Here is a 19,866-nt window from a genome sequence, read left to right as displayed (position 1 = left end):
GGCTCCGTGATCTACGGCGCGCAGACGACGACCGCGACTCAAGCCGCTGCTTTCTCATCCGCTGGTGCAGCAGCTCGCTTGTCGCGTCTGGCTCGCTCAGCTGTGCGAGCATCATGTTCACGTACTCCAGTGCTGCATCTGCCACCTGCTTCTCCTGCAGCGCCAACGCTGATGCTGCCGCGTAACTGTCACCCAACTCGGTGTTTCTGCTGCCGCTCCCATCGTCAATTCTTGAACCTTCATCGCCGAGGCCTAATTCGCAAAAACATTCAGAATGCAAAATGTAATAATTAGACATTGTGCCTTGCTTCTATCTTGCTAGCATTGCTTTTAAAGGGAAGCGCATTCGCGTGTTTATGTGCAAAACTGTACCTGTTGTTGTCGCAATGGAGCTGTGGATGCTGTTGATGGCTTCAAGCGCCGTCAATTCGTCTCGGCGCACAGCTTCGAAGGCCTTCAGCTGTGCCACGAGGCCCTGTGTATTCTGCTGCGCCGTGGTTGCTGCTGCTGCTGCCATCTTTGGCTCGTTGTCAAGTTTGTTGGCTGTGTTTTTTCCGGGCGAGGCGAACAGCGAATTTCGCGACATTAAAAAATAAAAATAAGGTAATGCAAATTATAAAAATAATAAAAGAAGCAAACACGAAAAGGGCGCTGTCGTTGGGTCAACTAGTCGCGTCATTAATACGATCTTTAGCTCAAAATCATATTTCGCCCCCGAAATCCACGGGATTTTGTATCCTTCCCATAGACCACCAAACGCATGCGCAACTTTGCCTCACAATAATATTCAATTTTCATTCGAAAATATTTTTTCATGTTAATCTCTGAATTCAACCACTTTATTATCTTGGATATTTCCTGCCTTTTTGACATACTCTATTCTACAGCACATAACACACAAAAAGTTTGATGGGCGCACTCGGCAAGCTGCTTGCACCACGACTTCGGGCTCTCGACACGCACCGAGCCCAGATTGCCAGACTGAGCACCTCGTGCGCCTGGGCGCGGTGGAGTGCCGCCGAGCAGAAAGAACTGATCCAGATGATCAACAACGACTTCCGGGGCAAAATCGAGGGCAACTGGGATCTCGTCGCCCAGCACATCAGAGACGTGCCAATCAACCACTGGCAGACATGGAGCAGCGCCGAGCGCAAGAAGCTGGTGGACACTGTACATCAGAAGTACATCAGCAAACGGCGGTCGATTAACTGGGAGCGGATCGGCGCAGAGTTCAACCGCACCCCGATACCTGCATCACCGTGTACTACTGCAAGACTGTGGAGATTCGTGAGGCGCGCGATGCGGCCGAGCGCGGGCCAATAGCGGCGGCGAAGACCTTGCGCGCCTGTGGCTGGCAGTTTCACTCGCACAGGCGCTACAGATGCGGACGGGGTAACCAGCATTGATTGGGCCGCAGTAGCGCGAGATTTAGGCCGGCCGCTTCTAGACGTGCTAGCGCTAGCTTATCGACATGGGATAAGCCATTCGTCCGAATCATTGCTGCCGCGGCTGGCGTACCCGGCAAAATGGCCGGCCAGTCGAGTGCAGCGGCTCCAGGCGTTTGTCTCCGAAAATTACCTGCTGAGCACGCCCATCCCGTCGTTCGATCCCGCACCTGTGGACATGAACCTGGCGTCGCTATTTATGGGTGTGCACCCGGCAGACTGTGCACACGCGTACGAGTCGCAGATACGCGTTCAGTCCGGCATCCGAGCAGCCCACAAGGCTTGGCAGCCTGAGGAGATTGCCCGCCTTTATGAGGCCTGCACCCAGAGGTCGAAATTCCGCACCTGGGACGATATCTCTGCCCACGTCGGCACCCGCTCGCGCAGCGCCTGCTACACATGCCATATGCGCCAACAGGATAACTCGGATCAAGGATTTGCTGAATGGACAGCTGAAAACATTGCACTTATCGAACAGCACATCCAGGAGAGCCCGAAGCAGAAGCATATTTTGCCTGAATTGTGTAAAATGTTTCCCGAGAAGTCGAAAATCCAAGTGCGCAACCAACTGCACAGATGCAAATTACGACTGCACATGCGCAGAGTGCAAAAAAACGCTGTTAGTCAGCCGAGCTATCTGGAATCGTGCGTCAAGAGTGCTGAGGCTGCCAATGGCTCGGTCGACTGGCGCGCGGTTTCCCAGGCGCTGGCTGTGCCACCACAGAACTGTAAAAAGGCGTATGAGGACATGCAGCGCAAACAGTTTGCGCCCCTAAGGTGGTCTAGGGAGGAGGTCCAGCGGCTGATGCAGACTGTTGAGGCGACCAAAGATAAAGACGACTTTTGTTGGAATGTTGTCTCGAGAGCTGTCAGTACACGAACGCCACAGCAGTGCTCATCAAAGTATGGCTACCAGCTGGCCAAAACCGCAAAGCAAGAAAATAATGTTATGCCCTTATCGTAAATTGCAACTGCAAGCTTAATTGTTCTGACCTGTCATGTAATGTTGGTCTAAATTAACCAATACGTTTGCATTTGTTTATCTTTATGTCGCGTTTATTAGATCAAAGCTTGATTATCAATTGGATGTTTACAATAAAACGAAGTCTGAAAAAGTATTTACAATAAATGTTTTATTGCCCGTCTGTATTCTTGCCTCCTCCTTCTCTCTCTCCCTGATTTGTAATGTTATATAAGAGGGGGTGTAAGGAGCACTACGGTAGTAGTGTTAAAAATGTGAGGGTATGGGTTTATAAAAGGTTTTATTACTAATGTGTCTAAAGTACTACTAGCGCCGGCCTCGTCTTATATATGTGCCTTGTCGCCTTAGTTGTGCACATTGCCAATTGTGCACTCCATTGGTGAGAACTGGTTCTTCTGTAGGCAGACGGATGTTTTGGCGTGTCAAGGCTATGGTCTTCGCATATGCACGTTCAAGCATATACATTATGAAATGAGGGCATATCAGGGTGTCATTATTTGTGTCCCCTGATTTGATCCTACAGGATACCATCTATGCCCTGTTAATCGGCATGTCGAGGTTAAGGATTGTGAAACGAGTTTTCATTAACATTCACTTCCATATCATCAGGCTGCTCAAAAGTATGCTGGCTGTGCAGGTGCACATCGAATAGGCATGTGTGTCTTCATCACTTGCCAAATAAAAATCATCCTGGGAATTACCATTTAGATGTATACTATCGCCCAACAATTAATGTGTGCACAGTTGCTATTGAGAATATCGCAATAAGCAAATAAATAAATGAACAAATGACATGTCGAGGTTTATGCCTGTTTATTTTTTGATTGATTCGGTGGTGCATATTTCCTTTGTGCAATAAAATAAAACTATTGGACGTCATATCCTTAAGCCTTGCAATTTCAAACTTTTGAGCTTGGTTGCTGGCTCTGGAAGACAAAAAAGGATTCCCTAATTTTTTTGCGGGCGCATGTATTGCTTATGTCCTGTGATGCCTAGCGTCATATTCACAACTGACATCTCTTATCGTGCTGAGGGAATGGAAAGTACCCTTGTCTCTGCCAACTTATTGTGTTAACAAATATTACAATATCTACATTGTAATATACACACATGACCAAGAGCACAGGAATGTGAAATGTACTTCAACCTGGGTCACAGTAATGGCCAAATATAGGTTTTAAATGACATACAGCGGCTTGCATAGTTATTTTGAATATAAAAATTAAGTGGGTCTTTGCAAGTGCCTAATGAGGCGGGATTCATATAATTGCATATTGTTAATAAGTAATGATAATATATGCTATATACAGCAAACATATAGCTTAGCTTGTAATATGCAATGCTGAAAAAGAGGCAAACCACTTTGTCGCTTATCGGAGGACTCGGTGAAATTATTGTCCATCGGTATATAAAAGTTCCAAACACACTGCATATACTATGATATTCTTGCCATTAACATACCTAATGAGCAACTTTAACTCCATGGACAGTATAAACGCTTATACGCATAGCAAATAATATCACAACCACAACAATTATTCTCGACTAGGTGTTTTTAAATAAATTGTATAAAAGGGCTCTCAAAGTGCTTTTTAGAACCAACACATTTTATATTGGTCTGTTAACACATCTATTACATATATCCATTGTATGGTTTTTTTACTATCCAATTTCAAGATGCCTTTGTTGCTAAGCACTATCGCTGACTATACCAACAACATCTCCCTAGACACTCATTTATTGGGTACTCCCACTAGCCATCATTTACGCGACTTACCACATTCATGCTGCAATCACGCCGCCTCCCTGCCAGGATGGAGGCATTCCTTACATCCCCGTGTACAAGTCCCTGTTCTAGATACTCAAGAGCACCGTCGATCGCCTTACAATCATGGAGAATTTGCACAAACCCTATTTTGAGACACCTAGGGTTATCAAGATGTGGATGTTTGGCACATGCGAGTACAGCATCAGCAACGCCAAATATGCACGCAAGGCGTTTACGCAGTCCAACGTCTACCAAAAGTCAACCCCATGGATCTGATGCCGGGCACCCTTGGCCCGCTTGTCGTCCGAAAGTCACTGATTTTTGAAAATGGGCATACTTACCGCGGCCACCGTGCGGTTGTCAACCTAGCATTCCGCCGCGCATGGCCCACGCAGCTATTCAAAAAGCCGCTAATAGACATGGTAGAGGTTATGGAGGGCGAGGCCGACAAGCCATTCATGTGCTGCCAATGCTTCGCAGAGCCGCTATAGACGTTCTGGGCCATATCATCGTGGGCTATAGCTTTGATGCTCTGCGCAATCCTGGCAACCATAAAACCGCGATGTACGACTCATTGGTTGACACAATTGTGGATCCAGTGTACAACATTTTGCCATGGCTCGACAAATTCCCCATGGAGAGCGCGCCAAGCAGTGGAAAGCCTTGGACAAGTACCGTGCCTTTATCGAAGGATGGTTGATGATAACTTGCCGAGTTGGAGAACACCCAGCGCTCACTAAAGAGGAGCGCAACAATGCTAACCGCTGACATTGCTGCTAGAGTCGTACATTATGATCAAGTCGGGAAAATGCTGGATGAGCGCGGCAAGCCGATCATACTGTTGATCAAGGAGGAGTTGCGCGACAACATTAGTTTGTTATACATCGCTGGCTACAACACCACAGCAAATTCACTCGCATACGTAATGCTGGAGCTGGCCCATCACCCTGAAATCCAGCAAAAGGCGCGCGACATTGTTATCAGCGTGATTGGAGCACTCGCGACGCCTATCCCAATGACGACCAGATTAAAGAGCTGGGGTATATTGACCTTATTGTCAAGGAGACCCTGAGAAAGACCCCATTGTGACGGATGTCAGGCGTCGTCTCTCTGAGCCTGTACAATTTGGGCCCTACTCTCTGCCCAAAGGTGCCGTCGTAATTGTGGATACATGGTCGATGCACTATAACCGGCCAATTTCCATGAGCCCAAAAAGTTTATTCCTAAGTGGTTTGTAGACGATAAGAGCACTGACATCAAAAATGTTGCTCCGTTTACTTTCACATCGTTTAGCAATGGTTCCCGCCAGTGCGTGGGCATGAAGTTCTCCCTTATTGAGCAGCGCATCGCCATCGCCCTCTTTTGCTGTACTTTGAATGGACGCTACCCGCGAACAGTCATTCTGGCACTCGACATCCACAACTCCTGCTGGCTTGTCATGCCGGTTGGGCTGATAGTTGACCTCAAGCGCCGTCATTGGACAGTGCTTTCCATCTTTGGCAATTCGTTATTTTATTTACACCCCACTGCAAAATGCCACATGCTGTAAATTTTTTAACCACTCATCTTTGTTTAAAAAAAAGTATTTTTCCGAATACTTTCAATTTCTGCCCCAATAAATAATTCTGATATCAATAAGACCCATCTGATTTGCTTGCCGATTTTCGCCAATGCCGACGCCTAACTGTAATAACCAGGTCATCCAAAAAACTTTTATTTTACATTATTTATTTGCGCTTGAGGCGCTCAAGATTTTTTTGAAAAAATGTTATGCCCCTAACCCGTTGTTATAACACTAAAGTACAAGACGCCCTTTTGTTTCCTTGCGGTCAAAGTTGGCGTGTGTCACTAAAAGTATCTTTCTCTTCTGCTGTGTAAACTTAACTGCATTTTTTTGTGTTCGTATTTATTACTTTTTTCGCACCAAAGACAATCAACAAAACTTTATATTTAACCAAAGATGTGTTCAGGGCACCCCCATGGCGAGGACACGCACAACGACGATGGCGGCCGATTTTCCGTACCCACTACTCCCCGCCAGCAGTCGCAGAACGGCCACCACGGACTGCTATCCAATGACTACGAGTATGTCGACGAGGAATTTTCGAGCGATGTCAACAGCGGCCCTCACCCGTACATGACGTACAACTCGTTGGCCACCACGAGCTACGAGGCCGGGCCCTCGTTCGCCAACGCGTACTTTGCTAATCAGCCCAAGAATCAGGACCCGCTCCAGGCCCCCCCAGGAATAAGCGGTCAGGAGAGTGACGGCGCGCAACCCAAACACGACCAGGGCCCAGCAGCCGCGGCAATATTAAACTGCAAGCAGAGCCTCGGCGTCGAATGCAATGGTGCGAGCACTGAGAAGCGCCCGGCGTCAGCTGGCTTTACCACCAGAACCATTCTCGAGCACCCAGTTGGAGATGCCTCTGGGGATGCTGCTCCAGAAAAGACCGGGCAGCAGCAGGCTGCGGGGCTGCTGCCAGTTTGGTCGGGGCGCGCACTGGCCGATGACGCTGATGTTGACGATGACGCCACGAGCCGCAGGATTGAAGGCGAGATCCGTAGCATGATGCGCCGCGTCCACATTGGGGACGGGTCGGAAAACGTCTACGACATCAACGAAGGCCCCAGCGAGCTCAAGCGCATTGGAGACTCCTCGTCAAGTGCATGGCGCTGCGCGACAAGTACATGGAGATAAGCTACCAGCACGAGGCGGCCAACCCAAAGAACCGCGCCGATGGGACATTTATCCGCCGCCTCCGTCGCCCGCGTGGCACAAATTTGGCAAGCGCGGCAACACGCCGAGCCCGAATCTGAAGAGTTTGACTTTGAAAAATGCAAGATTCTTGGAGCCGAAGACGGGGTGTTTGAGATGGGCGAAGACGGCGTGTACGCTGTATACGAGTCTGAGGAGGCGCGGGCATCGGGTGCAGAGCCATTCACCAGCGCGCCGTCGATTCGCGAGTTTTTCGTTGACCTCGATTTTGTCATCGACGCGATCTCGGACGGGCCCATCAAGACCTGGGCCTTCCGCCGCCTGCGCTACCTCGACGCCCGCTGGCAGCTCTACATCTTGCTGAACGAGCGCGAGGAGACCATGCAGTCCAAGATGGTGCCGCATCGTGACCTGTACAACGTGCGCAAGGTCGACGGGCACGTGCACCTGGCCAGCGCGATGAACCAGAAGCACTTGCTGCGCTTCATCAAGTACAAGCTGAAGACCGAGCCCGACAGGCCAGTCATAGTGCGCGACGGCCAGACGCTGTCGCTGCGCCAGGTGTTTGAGTCGCTGAACCTGACTGCCTACGACCTGTCCATCGACACGCTGGACATGCACGCCCACAAGGGCGCCTACCACCGCTTTGACAAGTTCAACCTAAAGTACAACCCGATCGGCGAGTCGCGTCTGCGCGAGATCTTTATGAAGTCCGACAATTTCATTGACGGCGAGTACTTTGCGCAGATCACCAAGGAGGTCATCTCAGACCTCGAGCAGTCCAAGTACCAGATGGCCGAGTACCGCATCTCGATCTACGGCCGCTCCGCCGACGAGTGGGACAAGCTGGCCGCCTGGGTCATTGACCACAAGATTATATCGAGCAACGTGCGCTGGCTTGTGCAGGTGCCGCGCCTGTACAACGTGTACAAGGCCGGTGGCCATGTGGAAAACTTTGAGCAAGTGCTGGAAAACCTGTTCCGCCCGCTGTTCGAGGTCACCAAGGACCCGAGCTCGCACCCCAAGCTGCACATCTTTTTGCAGCGCGTTGTGGGCTTCGACTCGGTTGATGATGAGTCCAAGCCTGAGCGCCGGCTGCACAAAAAGTACCCGCTGCCACGCCTGTGGACCAGCAAGGAAAATCCGCCGTACACGTACTACTGCTACTTTACAATGGCCAACATGTGCACGCTCAACCAGTGGCGCTCGCGCCGCGGCCTCAATACCTTTGTTTTCCGCCCGCACGCCGGCGAGGCCGGCGACACCGAGCACTTGGCTGCGGCCTTCCTCTCGGCGCAAGCCATCAACCACGGAATTTTGCTGCGCAAGGTCCCGGCTCTGCAGTACCTTTTCTACTTGAAGCAAATTGGCCTGGCCATGTCACCTCTGTCCAACAATGCGCTGTTCTTGGTGTACGAGCGCAACCCATTCAACACATATTTCCAGCGTGGGCTCAACGTTACCCTTTCGACCGACGACCCGCTGCAGTTCCATTTTACCAAGGAACCGCTGATGGAGGAGTACTCTGTTGCTGCCCAGATTTGGAAGTTCTCTAGTGTCGATATGTGCGAGCTAGCAATGAACTCGGTCATCCAGAGCGGCTTTGAGGCCGAGGTCAAGCGCCATTGGATTGGTCGCGAGTACTTGGAGACCGGTCAGACTGAGGTACATAGAACCAATGTCCCGCTGTGCCGCCTTAAATACCGGTCGTCGACGCTCGAGCAGGAGCATGCAATCATTGGCAAGATGACAAGCACGGGTTCTGACTCTTTAATTGGAACCATTTAGCTTTTGTTTTAAAATTTTCTTTATTATAACAATTGCTAAAAGATATGAAAGTATAGATTACTCAATATAATTAACAGCTTAACTGCTGCTAGTGCTGCTGGTTCCTGCCGTATACACTGCCGGTCCTGGAACTTTGTAGCTAGTCAATTTCTGGCCTGCACCAAAGTTGCCGAGAAGACCAGAGTCGGACTTTTTGTATATTCCTGGAATCTTGGAAAGGCTCGGCGAAGCACTGCCGCCATTGGTAACATCCACTACCAGGCAAGAGGGGAAGAACTGCGCGCCCTGCGTAAAGTCGTCGTAGTTTGTTTTTGTCGACGTGCGCAGACTGATTATCTCGGCGCGCACAATGTACTTGCCATTTGGAATGTCCTGAGGAATATTGAATGTCATCTTATTCATTTGTCCTTTAAGATAGTCCGTGCACCACTTGCCATCCTTGTATCCATACTCGTATATCTTGAACCACGAAGAGCCCGTGCCCTGGGAGCTAAGCTTTGCCATGTAAACCGTGCATGGGCCGCTGGGTGCATACTGGGTTCCAGTGTTGGTGACCATGCTTTTCTTGGAATCCCACACGACCGTCATATTCCGTCCAGCAGGCACGCCTAGAGCCAGAGCGTTTGAAGCCATACTAAAGTCACTTGTACGGCAGCGCAAGTCCTCAGAGTCCATGTCCATGACAGGGAAGTTTGAGATGGCGTAAGAGGGGAACCAATAAGCGGAATTTTCGGCAGTAGCTGTGCCCAGCCCAACGGCCTTGATTGATGTCTGCGCAATAACAGTCGGCGCTATGCCTAAAGCAACGGCAAGAGTAGAAAAAAGACCAGGTGTAAGCCTCATGATAATAAGCAAAATTTAGCTGAGAAGTAAAGATATTGTTGTGTTAGTATGCAAAAAAGTGGTGATGTGTGGGGATACTGTTTGCAATTGAAAGGAATGATGAGGTCGTGGCTCTTTATTTATTTGCGAGAGGGATTGGAATTTTCGCAGACGATGGTATTGGCAAAAATAAATAATACTCGAGTGGACAATTTTAAAAATATAATGTAGCACAGGTGTTAAAAGGGAGAAAACAAAGTATTTCAAACATGTTTGGCCTTTACCACAATATCTCAGAAATTGTGGTAAAGACAAAAGAGAGTAAATAAATTTCAATGATTTTTTGTATAAAGCTTGCTGCAAAGACGCTTAAAAAAATTGTTTTATTTGGCAGTGGTTTTGGCGTATGCACATAAGGGTTGTCCAAAAAATTGACCGCTAGTTCATTGTGCTTGTATTCAACAAAATGCATAACTAGTATTATATTGTAGCTATGCATGTATAAATTCAAAAAAATTATTTTTAAGAAGCGATTAGTTAATTAGATTATACATATATTTAATTAATGATGCGCGTGCTCAGTGTATATATCCCCCACTACTTTTATCATTATTTTATTGCAAACTGCAAAATGTTTATGTGGCTGTTCAGGGAGTGAAAAAGGTCCATCATAAAAAACATCACACTAGGCATGTACCCTTTAAATATTTTCTATGCGCAAGTAATTACCTATGCATATTTGTTAACGCGAGCTCGACATACACACATATATACACCACCGCTTGATGTCCGCGTGATGCATTGACTTATCAGCCACTGCTTTTACATTTGTTCTTCGACTTCTAGTATTTTTTAGTTGCCATGCGCCGAGCCAATAAATAAATTGGTACTTTTTGAGATTGGGCTTTAAGGTACAAATTAAGGTGTAAATACAAATTGCTCTTCATTATATCGGCAATTATACATTTTTTCACGCATATTGATGAGCGAGCAAGAGCTTCATAATACAAACAAATGGATACAAGGCGCACTACAGGTGATAATCAGGGCATGCAGAATCAGTGGCGACAAATGGAGGGACATGTCGGTGTATTTCAGCGGACCAATGCTTTACGTTGCGCCATTCCCGGAATGGGAATGGGTGCGGCAATGAGAGACGGGCGCGCCAGCACTCGCGGCAGATATAGGGATGAGCCGCAGTGGCAGGGCTACGCCGAGCTGGCCACGGAAAACACTGCTAGCCAGGTGACGGGTGCGAGCCATCAGACAATATCTGGCCGCACGAGTGATAACAATGTCGACAGCGATGATGGTGATGGCTATGACGGTGCAACAATGGTTGGCTTGCCTACTTGACAACACCCATCTCAAGGCGGAGTTGATTATTAATATATTCTTTATAATAAATTATTTGGCGACATGCTTCTGTTGCTGCACAATTGATCCATCCACCCACTTTTTTGTAGCGCACGTTATTCGGCAGAAGCAGTCGAAAAGACAGTCAAAATGGCAGAATCACGTGTAGATTTATTGCAATCCGCACTGGAGCCAAGGGGCCAATCATACGAGCACAGCAACAAAGCTGGTGGACAAAAAAGGGGCTTAAATCTCCGACAAAGCGGTCTTTTTGAAAAGACCACATTTTATCCTTCCCTCCCTTTCCTTTGCTGCTGCACTGTGTCCTATTTTATATTTGTCCTATTCGCCTTTACTTTCGCAATTCCTCACACACACATATATATACATACACCCCTTTTCAGCTATTTTAACATCTTATTTTTCGTTCATAGGACTTGACCAGAGCACGCAAACCAAGCAAACACATTAGAGCATGAGCGAGTCTGGGCTTTATGTCGCATACGCGGCAATTGGCACTATGGCAGTTGTGCCAATCTACTACGGGTCGTTTTCCTCGCTGGACCGCTTGAAGAGTGCGCACAGCAAAAAGAAGGAGCGCAAGCAGTTCGAGGACTTTTCGGACTCTGAAGACGAGGACGACGATGAGAGCGAGGCAGTAACGACCGAGGATGCCTACATGTTCCCAGTGTACGGGTCAATTGCGCTTTTCTCGATGTACATGGTGTTCAAGTATCTGAACGCCGACTGGGTCAACTTTTTGTTGTCTGGGTACTTTGCGCTTCTCGGTGTTGCCGCGCTGACGCAGCTGGGAGTGCGCGTGGTGAAGGGTCTGACAGGCGTCAAGCTGCCGCAGTACCATCTGAACCTTGTGCATCGGTCCAAGCCATTGTTCGACGTGCGGTTCACCAACCTGCATCTGGCGACACTTGGCGTGTCGGCCATACTGACGGCGCTCTACCTGTGGTCGAAGAACTGGCTGGTGTCCAACCTGTTCGGGCTGGCGTTTTCGTTTTCGGCGATCAACCTGATCCGGCTCGACTCGTTTAAGAGCGGGATGATCATGCTGGGCGGGCTCTTCCTCTACGACATCTTCTGGGTGTTTGGAACCGAGGTTATGGTCTCGGTGGCCAAGAACTTTGATGCGCCCATCAAGGTTGTATTCCCCAAGGAGCTGCTGCCCGCCGACGGCGTGCTCAAAATGACCATGCTCGGGCTGGGCGACATTGTCGTGCCCGGCATCTTTGTTGCCCTGTGCCTGCGCTTCGACCGCCACCAGTACTTGGCCAGGCTCGGCTACCTCAAGGATAAGCCCTGCCGGCGGCACTCAAGGGCCTGCATCGCGGCTTCGGCTTCCCCACGCCGTACTTCAACTCGTGCATGGCAGCATACGTGGCTGGGCTGGTGACGACCATCACGGTGATGCACACGTTCAAGGCGGCCCAGCCCGCTTTGCTCTACCTGTCCCCGGCATGCATCCTGTCGGTTGTGCTGACGGGTCTGGCGCGAGGCGAGATCAGCCAGGTCTTTGCGTATGCCGAGGAGGCCAGCGATAAGAAGAAGGATGAGCTCAACAAGAAAAAGAAGGAAGAGGACGAGACTGCAGCATCAAAGACATCTGCGCATCGCCATAGCCTGCGCGGCCTGGACGCCAAGTCCGTGGACGTGCCCGCAGCGAGCGGCGGTGAGCTGGCCGATGACGAGCAAGAGAACGTCAGGTCGTCCGAGGTACTCGACAAGACAGTCAACGCAATCTCCGAGACATCGGATAACGAGTCTGAGCTCGCAAAGACAAGCAGCGGCGATGACAAGAAGAACAAGAAGAACAAGAAGGGCGGCAAGGCCAAGGCAAACAAGAACGCCAAAAAGTAATTAAATTGCTTTAAATTGATCTTGATCTTGGATTATATTTTTTTTTACTTTTCTGCTTCTTCAAAGCGGAGCGCTGGATTTAAACTTGATGCAGAGGAGAGAGAGAGAATTTGTGATCTCCCGCAGCATTCTTCTTTGGGTTCGGCGTCGATAATTACTCAAGTTTGTCGTCACTTTTTTTGCTGCTCTAGTTTTGTTTTTTGTTTTGGTTTAAAATCCAATTTCAACTTTGCTTCAATTCCCACCTTTTTTCTGTTTTGCATTTTGCTAGTACTTCCAGTCCTTTTGTTTATTTTTTATTTCTATTTCGTTCTTGCTATCCTGAATCCAGCAGGCTCCTCTCTACCTTTTTATACCTGTTTCGCTTTACTTGTATTTTAAATTTGTCTTTACTTCGACTCCACAGTGCTCTGGGGCTCAGGCAATGGGATGCGGCACCCAATTCTAGGCTCGACAAATGAGAGAGGCGCAGTCCGCGGTGGCGACTTGGTACCAATGGCATCGGCGGATACGTTCGGCGGTCGATCGCGGGCATCCTCGACAGCCACGCAGCCGCTGGCATCCCTGACACAGCAGGGTAGCATTATGGACGCGGGCATGCCAGCAAGCAGTCCGATCCCAGCAGACAAAATATACATTCGGCACTCGCTTGTGCCAGAAAGCTCTCCGGCTATTGGCACACCCCCAGCAGCAGCAGCAGCAGCAATGGAAGCGGAAGAGGAATCATTGTCGATAGAGGCGATCTTGTGCAGAAGAACCACCGACGACAGTTTCGACGACTACTTGCTGGACGAACTACCGATCACAATACACCTTGTTGCAGGCACGAACAAGATCGGCAACTGGCCTCATGACGAGCCAGGCAACGTAACAAACATCCCAATCCCTACACGCGTTACAATCGAGATCACTGCAATGCAGCAGCAGCACATTCTATGGGACTCCTCATCCTCCTTCTCGGGCGAAAGAGTATTACAAACCGAAGTGTCGCTGGGACATCGCCGCTTGCGCGTGCAGCCGGATGTGCGGTATGCGCTGACGGACGGCAAGCTGGTGCACCTAGGCACCACCACATACTGGTACCAGATCGTCGGCCAGACTCGGTCCCCGTCGCCGCCGCCTCCGTGGCAAATCGGGGGGATGACCCCTGTGGCGTGCACGCTTGTGCGCGAAAAACGCGCGTTTGCTGAATTTCCCACCCAAACTAACGACTCGCCCGCACCATCATCACGACTGCCGCTGCCATTGCCTCTGGACCTGCCACAGCCAAGGGAGGACCCAGAGGAAGAAGTGGAATATGGCTTTGGGCTGACGCAGATGCTCAATGACATGGCTGCGGACAACACACAAGACACGTCGCAGTTCACGCCTGAGCGCCAAATGGGATTTTCCCCCACCCAGGATGTTTTTGCTGACAACTACGCTGAGCCACTGATCCCCTGCTCGGCGCCACGCCTGGTGTCGCAGGAATCGCAGTACGCCAGGGCATCGCAGAGTCCCCTGCTGCACCCGTATTATAATGTGCTGGGTATGTCTGGGCTGCGCGTAGCCGAGTCGCCACCATTGTTTGCAGCTGCGGCCGATGATGATCAGGTCTTGTTGGTGGTTGAGAGTCCCCCTCTTCTGACACTGGCCCCTGGCCTTGCTCTGGCAGAGCAGCAGATGGCGGATCACTCGTCCTCGCCCTCTGCGTTGGGCTCGCCCTCTGCTTTGGCCTTGACCCAGCCAATGTCGCCGGCGCGGAACCCGTCGCGACTTCAGCACCGCAGCATGTACGGCGAGCGAGAGCGGGATCTTGGAGATGACGAGTTCCTACCACCGGCGTCGCCGCTTCTGTACGGACCCGAGCGCATTATCCTTTTGTCCCTTGCAGAAAAAGCTGGAAAATCAGAACAGGCGGCGAGCACCCCGCGGTATCCGTATGACTTTGAAAACATGGGCGCGTATCTGCACATGCTAACGCAGAGCACACCACCAACTCGGCCATGCTCGTTTGAAATCAACGATAATGATTGTGCCAGCAGCATTGGCGACCTTTCGCAGAACTTTGTCGCGCTTGATTCCATTGTCAACCCCACCGCACCAGCAACCGCAACCGCAACAGCGACGCAAGCGAAAGTGCAGGTCGTTGGATTGCCACGGCGTCGCAATCGCCACTCGATTGAGAACTTCACTGACAGCGACAGCGACAATGAGGACATCCCGGCGCCGCCCAATGTTCCAAATCAGACCAGCACAAGCACAAGCACCAGCACAAGCACCACTACCAGCATCAGCAACAGCACCCAGGCAACAGACGAAACCCCCAAAGCGCCGCTGGCCGCAGCCTCCGTGCACCGCTTCCAGCATATGCCGTTGAATAAGCCGCTGGCGTCTCGGCCACGGACGCGCATCCCGCCGCAGCTTGTCTTGAACCCAGTCAACCACGCAATGCCGGCGACTCCAAAGACAGTAGCCCCGCCCAGCACAAATACGCCCATAACACCGACCGCAAAGACGACCTGGCCCAGCAGCACGCACACGCCATCAATACGCACTCATCAGCAAAATTGTGACCGCGCCAAGGCTACGCTGAGACAGCAGCAGCAGCGATCGACAACGGCCGCTGCTGCTGCTGTTGGGTTTTCTGTTGTTGGTGCTACCGCTGAGGATGGATTTCCTGAGCAAGGATATATTACTTTCCCACAGAGCGCACGCCGCCATTACACAAGACCTGTAGAGTTTTACCCAGGCAGTCTGAGCAGCCAGATTGCTGGCAGGCAGCGTCGCCACACGCAGGGAGTTTCCGGCGTTGCTGATGCTGCTGCTGCTGCTGCAGCCCGTCCGATGTTCACTCCGGCCAGCCACCTGGCCTCGCCCTTTGCCACTGCTGTCGATGGGAGCTTCAATGCCACAAGAAAGAACAACAGCAGCAACGGTGGCCCGACAAGTGATGCCGAAGCTGATGCTGATGTGCACAAGGAGGCTGTGGCCAGCGACTTGTGCTCGTCGCCGATGAGTCTGCCGCAGCCCAGCTTTTTGCTTCAGCCGCGGGGCTCTGCGGACGCCAAAGCGAAGGAGAAGGAGAAGGAGGCAATGGCGAAGGATGAAAAGGCGGCGACAGCGATGGTCTCAGCAGTGGATTTGCTCTTTGATCCGGCGATTGACCCGCTGAGCTCAGCACCCGCCAGTAGCAGCAGCAGCAGAGGCAAAAGCAGCCCGCCGTCGCAACCCTCGATTGACCCACCGCCAAATCAGAAGAGGCCAGAGACACTAAAGAAGCCGAACACGCCTCTGATCAGCGTCAGCGTCAGTAGGGGTGCTTGCACGCCTAGGCCGTCACCTAGACCATCACCAATGCTGTCACCAACGGGGATCCGAAAACCAGCGGCGTCATCACGCATGAAGGACCGGCCGCTGAAAAACTGCACTATAATGGCCGAGGCTAAGGGCGTGCAGCGCGCAGGCTTGGGGTCTGCGAAGAAGCGGCGGCTGACACCGCTCCATAAACGCAGCAGCAGTGATCGCAAGTCGTTGCCTGCCAAGCTCCTGCACTCGCCTGCTGATGCTCCTGTTGCTGCTGTTGCTGGCTCTGACGACCATCATGTGCCACTGCCCTCAGCTTTGGTCTCTGCCTCGGTCTTGCTCTCAGTCTCTAAGGGCGAGCCGATGCTGATCAGCCCCACCTCGAAACGCACAACACGCCAGAACTCCGCCACTGCCACTGCTGCTGGTGCTCCTGACCTGCCGATCCTGCCGATCCCGCTGCTAATGGGCCTATCAAATTGGTCACGATGACGGGGTTTGTGGGAAAGTCGGATAAGTTGCAGCACCAGCTGAACAAATTCCTCGATGCACACGGTATCCAAGTGACCGAAGACCCGCTGCTGGCTGATTTGTGCATCTGCCGTACACGGCTCGGCCGCACACTCAAAGTGCTCTGCGCACTGGCGCTTGGCATCCCCATAGTGGGCGAACCGTGGATCACGGCTATTTCCTCCTCCTGTGCAGATAGAAGCAGCAGCAGAAGCAGCTATGCACCCTTGATGCTGCTGCCACCACCGGACAATTATCTGCTGCAGGATGTAGAGACTGAGGATTCCTGGAAGATTGCGCTGCCGGACACTCTGCGGCGTGCTCGGCAGCGCGTCCAGCGTGGCGAGCTGCTGCTGGCCAGGTACTGCGTGTACATCCCAGGCAATGACCTAGCGTGCGACGCGCGCACGCTGGCAATTATTGTGAGGGCCGCCGGCGGCCACATTCTCAATGACCTGTCGGCTGGCATTGACGAGTTAGCGGGGAGCAAGGCAATGGCGCGCAACTCGTCGGCAATGTCGATTGACATGCCTACCACACAGCAGACCATCGGAACCTCGTCAGCAGCAGATATCCTGGAGATGCTGTCGGCGGAGAGCAGCACGGAGCCTGATAATGAGTCTGACGAAGACTGGACCATTGAGTTGGCTGCCCAAGACACCCTCGGTATGGATAATGTTGAACCCAGATCTGCAAGGCGCAGCAACAGCAGCAATACACATGAACCCTGTCGCCGCAAGAGAAAAACCCTGCCGAAGTTGTCCAAACTCGATCTGCCCCAGCTGCCGCCACTGCTGCCTAAGCTTGTCTCCCAGCCCTCCCTCATTATTGGCCCGCCCGAGTCACCACTGCCACCATCGCTGCTGCATCTTCCGTCATCATCCTACGTGTCAACTAAGCGCAGGCGCATCGATCAGGGATCCTTCCCGCGCGGACAGAAGAGGCACTCGGGTAGCTTATATTTGGATCCGCAAATCAGCAGCCAGGAGATGATCGACCTGGTGCATAGTAGGAAACGCGAACTGGGTATTCCGGATTCCTGCGAGCTGATGGTTATTTTGGCGGATAATGATCCAGAGCTTTGGAAAATGTGGAGTCCACATCGTGCTACTGTTGTGGACTCGGAGCAGATTATTCAGAGCATAATAAAGTGCAACCTTTCTTTTATTTAATGTCCAAAACTTCTATTACTATTATTTTTAAACATTTTTTTATCTTTTGTATTATTTCTTTTCTATTTTTCTTTTTTTCCTAGTCCGATCGCTTGCATTAATTTAAATTTTTGTTTTGTTTGTTTGTTTGGTAACACCCGCACATCAAAGCCATCAATCCATCAAACCAGGCCTACAACAGAATGAGTGAGTGAGAAAAAATTATTATTTTGGGGAATTGTGAGACGGGGGTAGCAGCAGCAAGCAGTTTAGTGTACTCGTTTTTTTTATTCGTCGCATTGAAGGAAGCACAAAGTTTTTTGTTTTTTATTATTGGTCAAACCATTGACGAATAAACAAGAAAAATCATTATCATTAAATGTCCGACACAATGAACCCAAACATTTTATAAAAAAAAGGAATGGACCCCAGAAAAAAAATTACTCTCTTCCTTACAAATATTTTTAACTATTAGATTATCTTGGTGACTTTTTTATTGTACTTAACCTTGTTTTTATATTCTATTTAACCGATACACACACATATATAGATACAGTCAGCTCCATAAATAAACAAATGTCTGACAGATACGCCCATTTTGACCGGCTCAACCACTACGACCACTACGACCACTTTGACAACAACCAAAGATCCGCGACATCCTCACCAACACTTTCAGAAACAGCGGATCCAACAACACCGGGCAAAGGAAACGTGCGCAGGTCAAAAACGCTTGCATCAACTGCCAACGCGCCTGCAAACGCTGCGATCCACACCGACCATGCCAGCGCTGCCAAAAATACAACCTATCCTCAACCTGCGTCGACTCACAGCGCAAGCCGCGCATGAAGGGGATCAAGCGTGGACCGTACAAAAAACGGAACAAACCCAATATGCCGCGCAAAACAAACACCAAGAACCCTGGTATGGATGCTGTTACCGAGGTTTATGATATGCAGGTGCCACACCCAGGCAAATCCTCATTTGATGCTATCCGATTGACGCCCATCAGATCACCCGCTAGCAGCAACCTGGGGTATTCCGATACCGAAAGTAACAACAACAACAACAACAACAACAATGTGCAATTGCCGCCTATAGATTCTTTTGATAGATTCACACCCCCGCCACTACCTATGCAGCCACTGCCTCCACCACCACAGCAGCAGCAGCAGCAACAACAGCAGAGGTTTAGCCTGGAGTCCAGTATCCCGACGCCGCAATCCACATCGCCGCTCAGTCTGCTTTCCGATGTGGCTCTTTCTAAACCTTTATCCGTCCTGCGCCCACCACCACCATTCCAGACGTTCATCCCGCCAATGTCCTCCTCCCGCTTCGACCAGACGCCGCGCTTAGGCCCACACTACCCACAGAGCCCCCGTACATCATCACCGCCTCTGCCACTGTCCAGAATGCTCGCCGACCACCCAGGCCCATTGTCAGCTACTAACCAGGAGGAGTACATGGAGATGGACTCTTCAGCAGAAAGTACTCTCGAGGGCAGCGATATTGGCGTGCGGAGATTGTCGCATTTGTTTAATAGGGCAAGAATTGAGCAACCATTGGATGGCCTGCACTCACCTTTACATTCGAATTCTTCGAAACACGCGAAACAATCCTATGCGTTTGACGTAGATCAGACAAATGAAAGGGTGGATGTTATTGGTACATCGTCGACAGACACTCCGCCACCGTTGCCGCTGAAATCTGGGTTTGCAATTCCGCTGCAGAAACAGCAACAGCAACAGTCTGGCTATGTGTCTTCTCCAACAATCAAAACAGAGACACAAGGTGATATGCACTCGCTGTTGAAATATTCGTTGCGTTGAGAATTTTTTTTAATTAGTTTCATAATTTTTTTCTCCCCTAAGAGACTGAGAATTTTTGTCAGGCGGGCCCCAGGTATTACGGATAAGGGCCAGGCGGGGTTATTTTTCGCTGTGTTTTTTGCTTTTGGGGGAATGAGGGGAGTGCAAATGCGAGGCGTGGGGGGGTGGATTTGATCTGTCATGTGTGGTGCCTTGAAAGTCCTCTTGATTTTCCACTATTGCGTTATGCAGCAAAAATAATAAACCACACGCCATCACAATAAACCAACCGAAAAAGTACAAAAATGACAAATAAAAGGATTTGCACTCACAACCAGCTTTTGAAGCATTTTCTTTCCA

At 50.5% G+C, this 19,866-nt stretch overlaps 5 protein-coding genes across 5 annotated transcripts; 3 read left to right on the top strand and 2 right to left on the bottom strand.

Annotated features, from left to right (window-relative positions):
• Nucleotides 1-909: 909 nt before the first annotated feature.
• Nucleotides 910-8,702, top strand: BX661DRAFT_200534 (uncharacterized protein; the record flags this gene model as incomplete). The annotated part of the gene is made up of 14 exons (XM_051538423.1): nt 910-1,199; nt 1,229-1,392; nt 1,433-2,313; nt 4,241-4,272; nt 4,297-4,441; nt 4,507-4,655; nt 4,718-4,871; nt 4,926-5,180; nt 5,222-5,280; nt 5,311-5,344; nt 5,403-5,678; nt 6,183-6,856; nt 6,898-6,959; nt 6,988-8,702. The coding sequence occupies 14 exons, from the start codon at nt 910-912 to the stop codon at nt 8,700-8,702; spliced, it is 4,890 nt and encodes a 1,629-aa protein (XP_051389248.1).
• Nucleotides 8,703-8,780: 78 nt separating this feature from the next.
• Nucleotides 8,781-9,545, bottom strand: BX661DRAFT_200533 (glycosyl hydrolase family 61-domain-containing protein; the record flags this gene model as incomplete). Its single annotated transcript, XM_051538422.1, has 1 exon — nt 8,781-9,545. One exon carries the CDS (start codon nt 9,543-9,545, stop codon nt 8,781-8,783), a length of 765 nt encoding a protein of 254 aa, XP_051389247.1.
• Nucleotides 9,546-11,177: 1,632 nt separating this feature from the next.
• Nucleotides 11,178-12,942, top strand: BX661DRAFT_187795 (signal peptide peptidase-domain-containing protein). Its single transcript, XM_051537313.1, has 2 exons — nt 11,178-12,126; nt 12,213-12,942. The coding sequence occupies exons 1-2, from the start codon at nt 11,356-11,358 to the stop codon at nt 12,750-12,752; spliced, it is 1,311 nt and encodes a 436-aa protein (XP_051389246.1). The 5' UTR covers nt 11,178-11,355; the 3' UTR covers nt 12,753-12,942.
• A 5,217-nt stretch (nt 12,943-18,159) lies between these two features.
• Nucleotides 18,160-18,873, bottom strand: BX661DRAFT_187790 (uncharacterized protein; the record flags this gene model as incomplete). Its single annotated transcript, XM_051537312.1, has 1 exon — nt 18,160-18,873. A coding segment is annotated over exon 1 (224 nt), but the record flags the coding sequence as incomplete, so codon positions are not given.
• Nucleotides 18,160-19,865, top strand: BX661DRAFT_207412 (uncharacterized protein). Its single transcript, XM_051538661.1, has one exon. It carries the CDS (start codon nt 18,544-18,546, stop codon nt 19,525-19,527), a length of 984 nt encoding a protein of 327 aa, XP_051389244.1. The 5' UTR covers nt 18,160-18,543; the 3' UTR covers nt 19,528-19,865.
• The last annotated feature ends 1 nt before the right edge of the window (nt 19,866 follows it).

The sequence above is a fragment of the Kickxella alabastrina genome (genome assembly GCF_025024165.1).
Source record: "Kickxella alabastrina strain RSA 675 chromosome Unknown BX661scaffold_27, whole genome shotgun sequence".
Lineage (NCBI taxonomy): Eukaryota > Fungi > Kickxellomycota > Kickxellomycetes > Kickxellales > Kickxellaceae > Kickxella > Kickxella alabastrina.
Note: the sequence above shows the minus strand (reverse complement) of the source record. Positions and strands in the feature narration are given on the sequence as shown.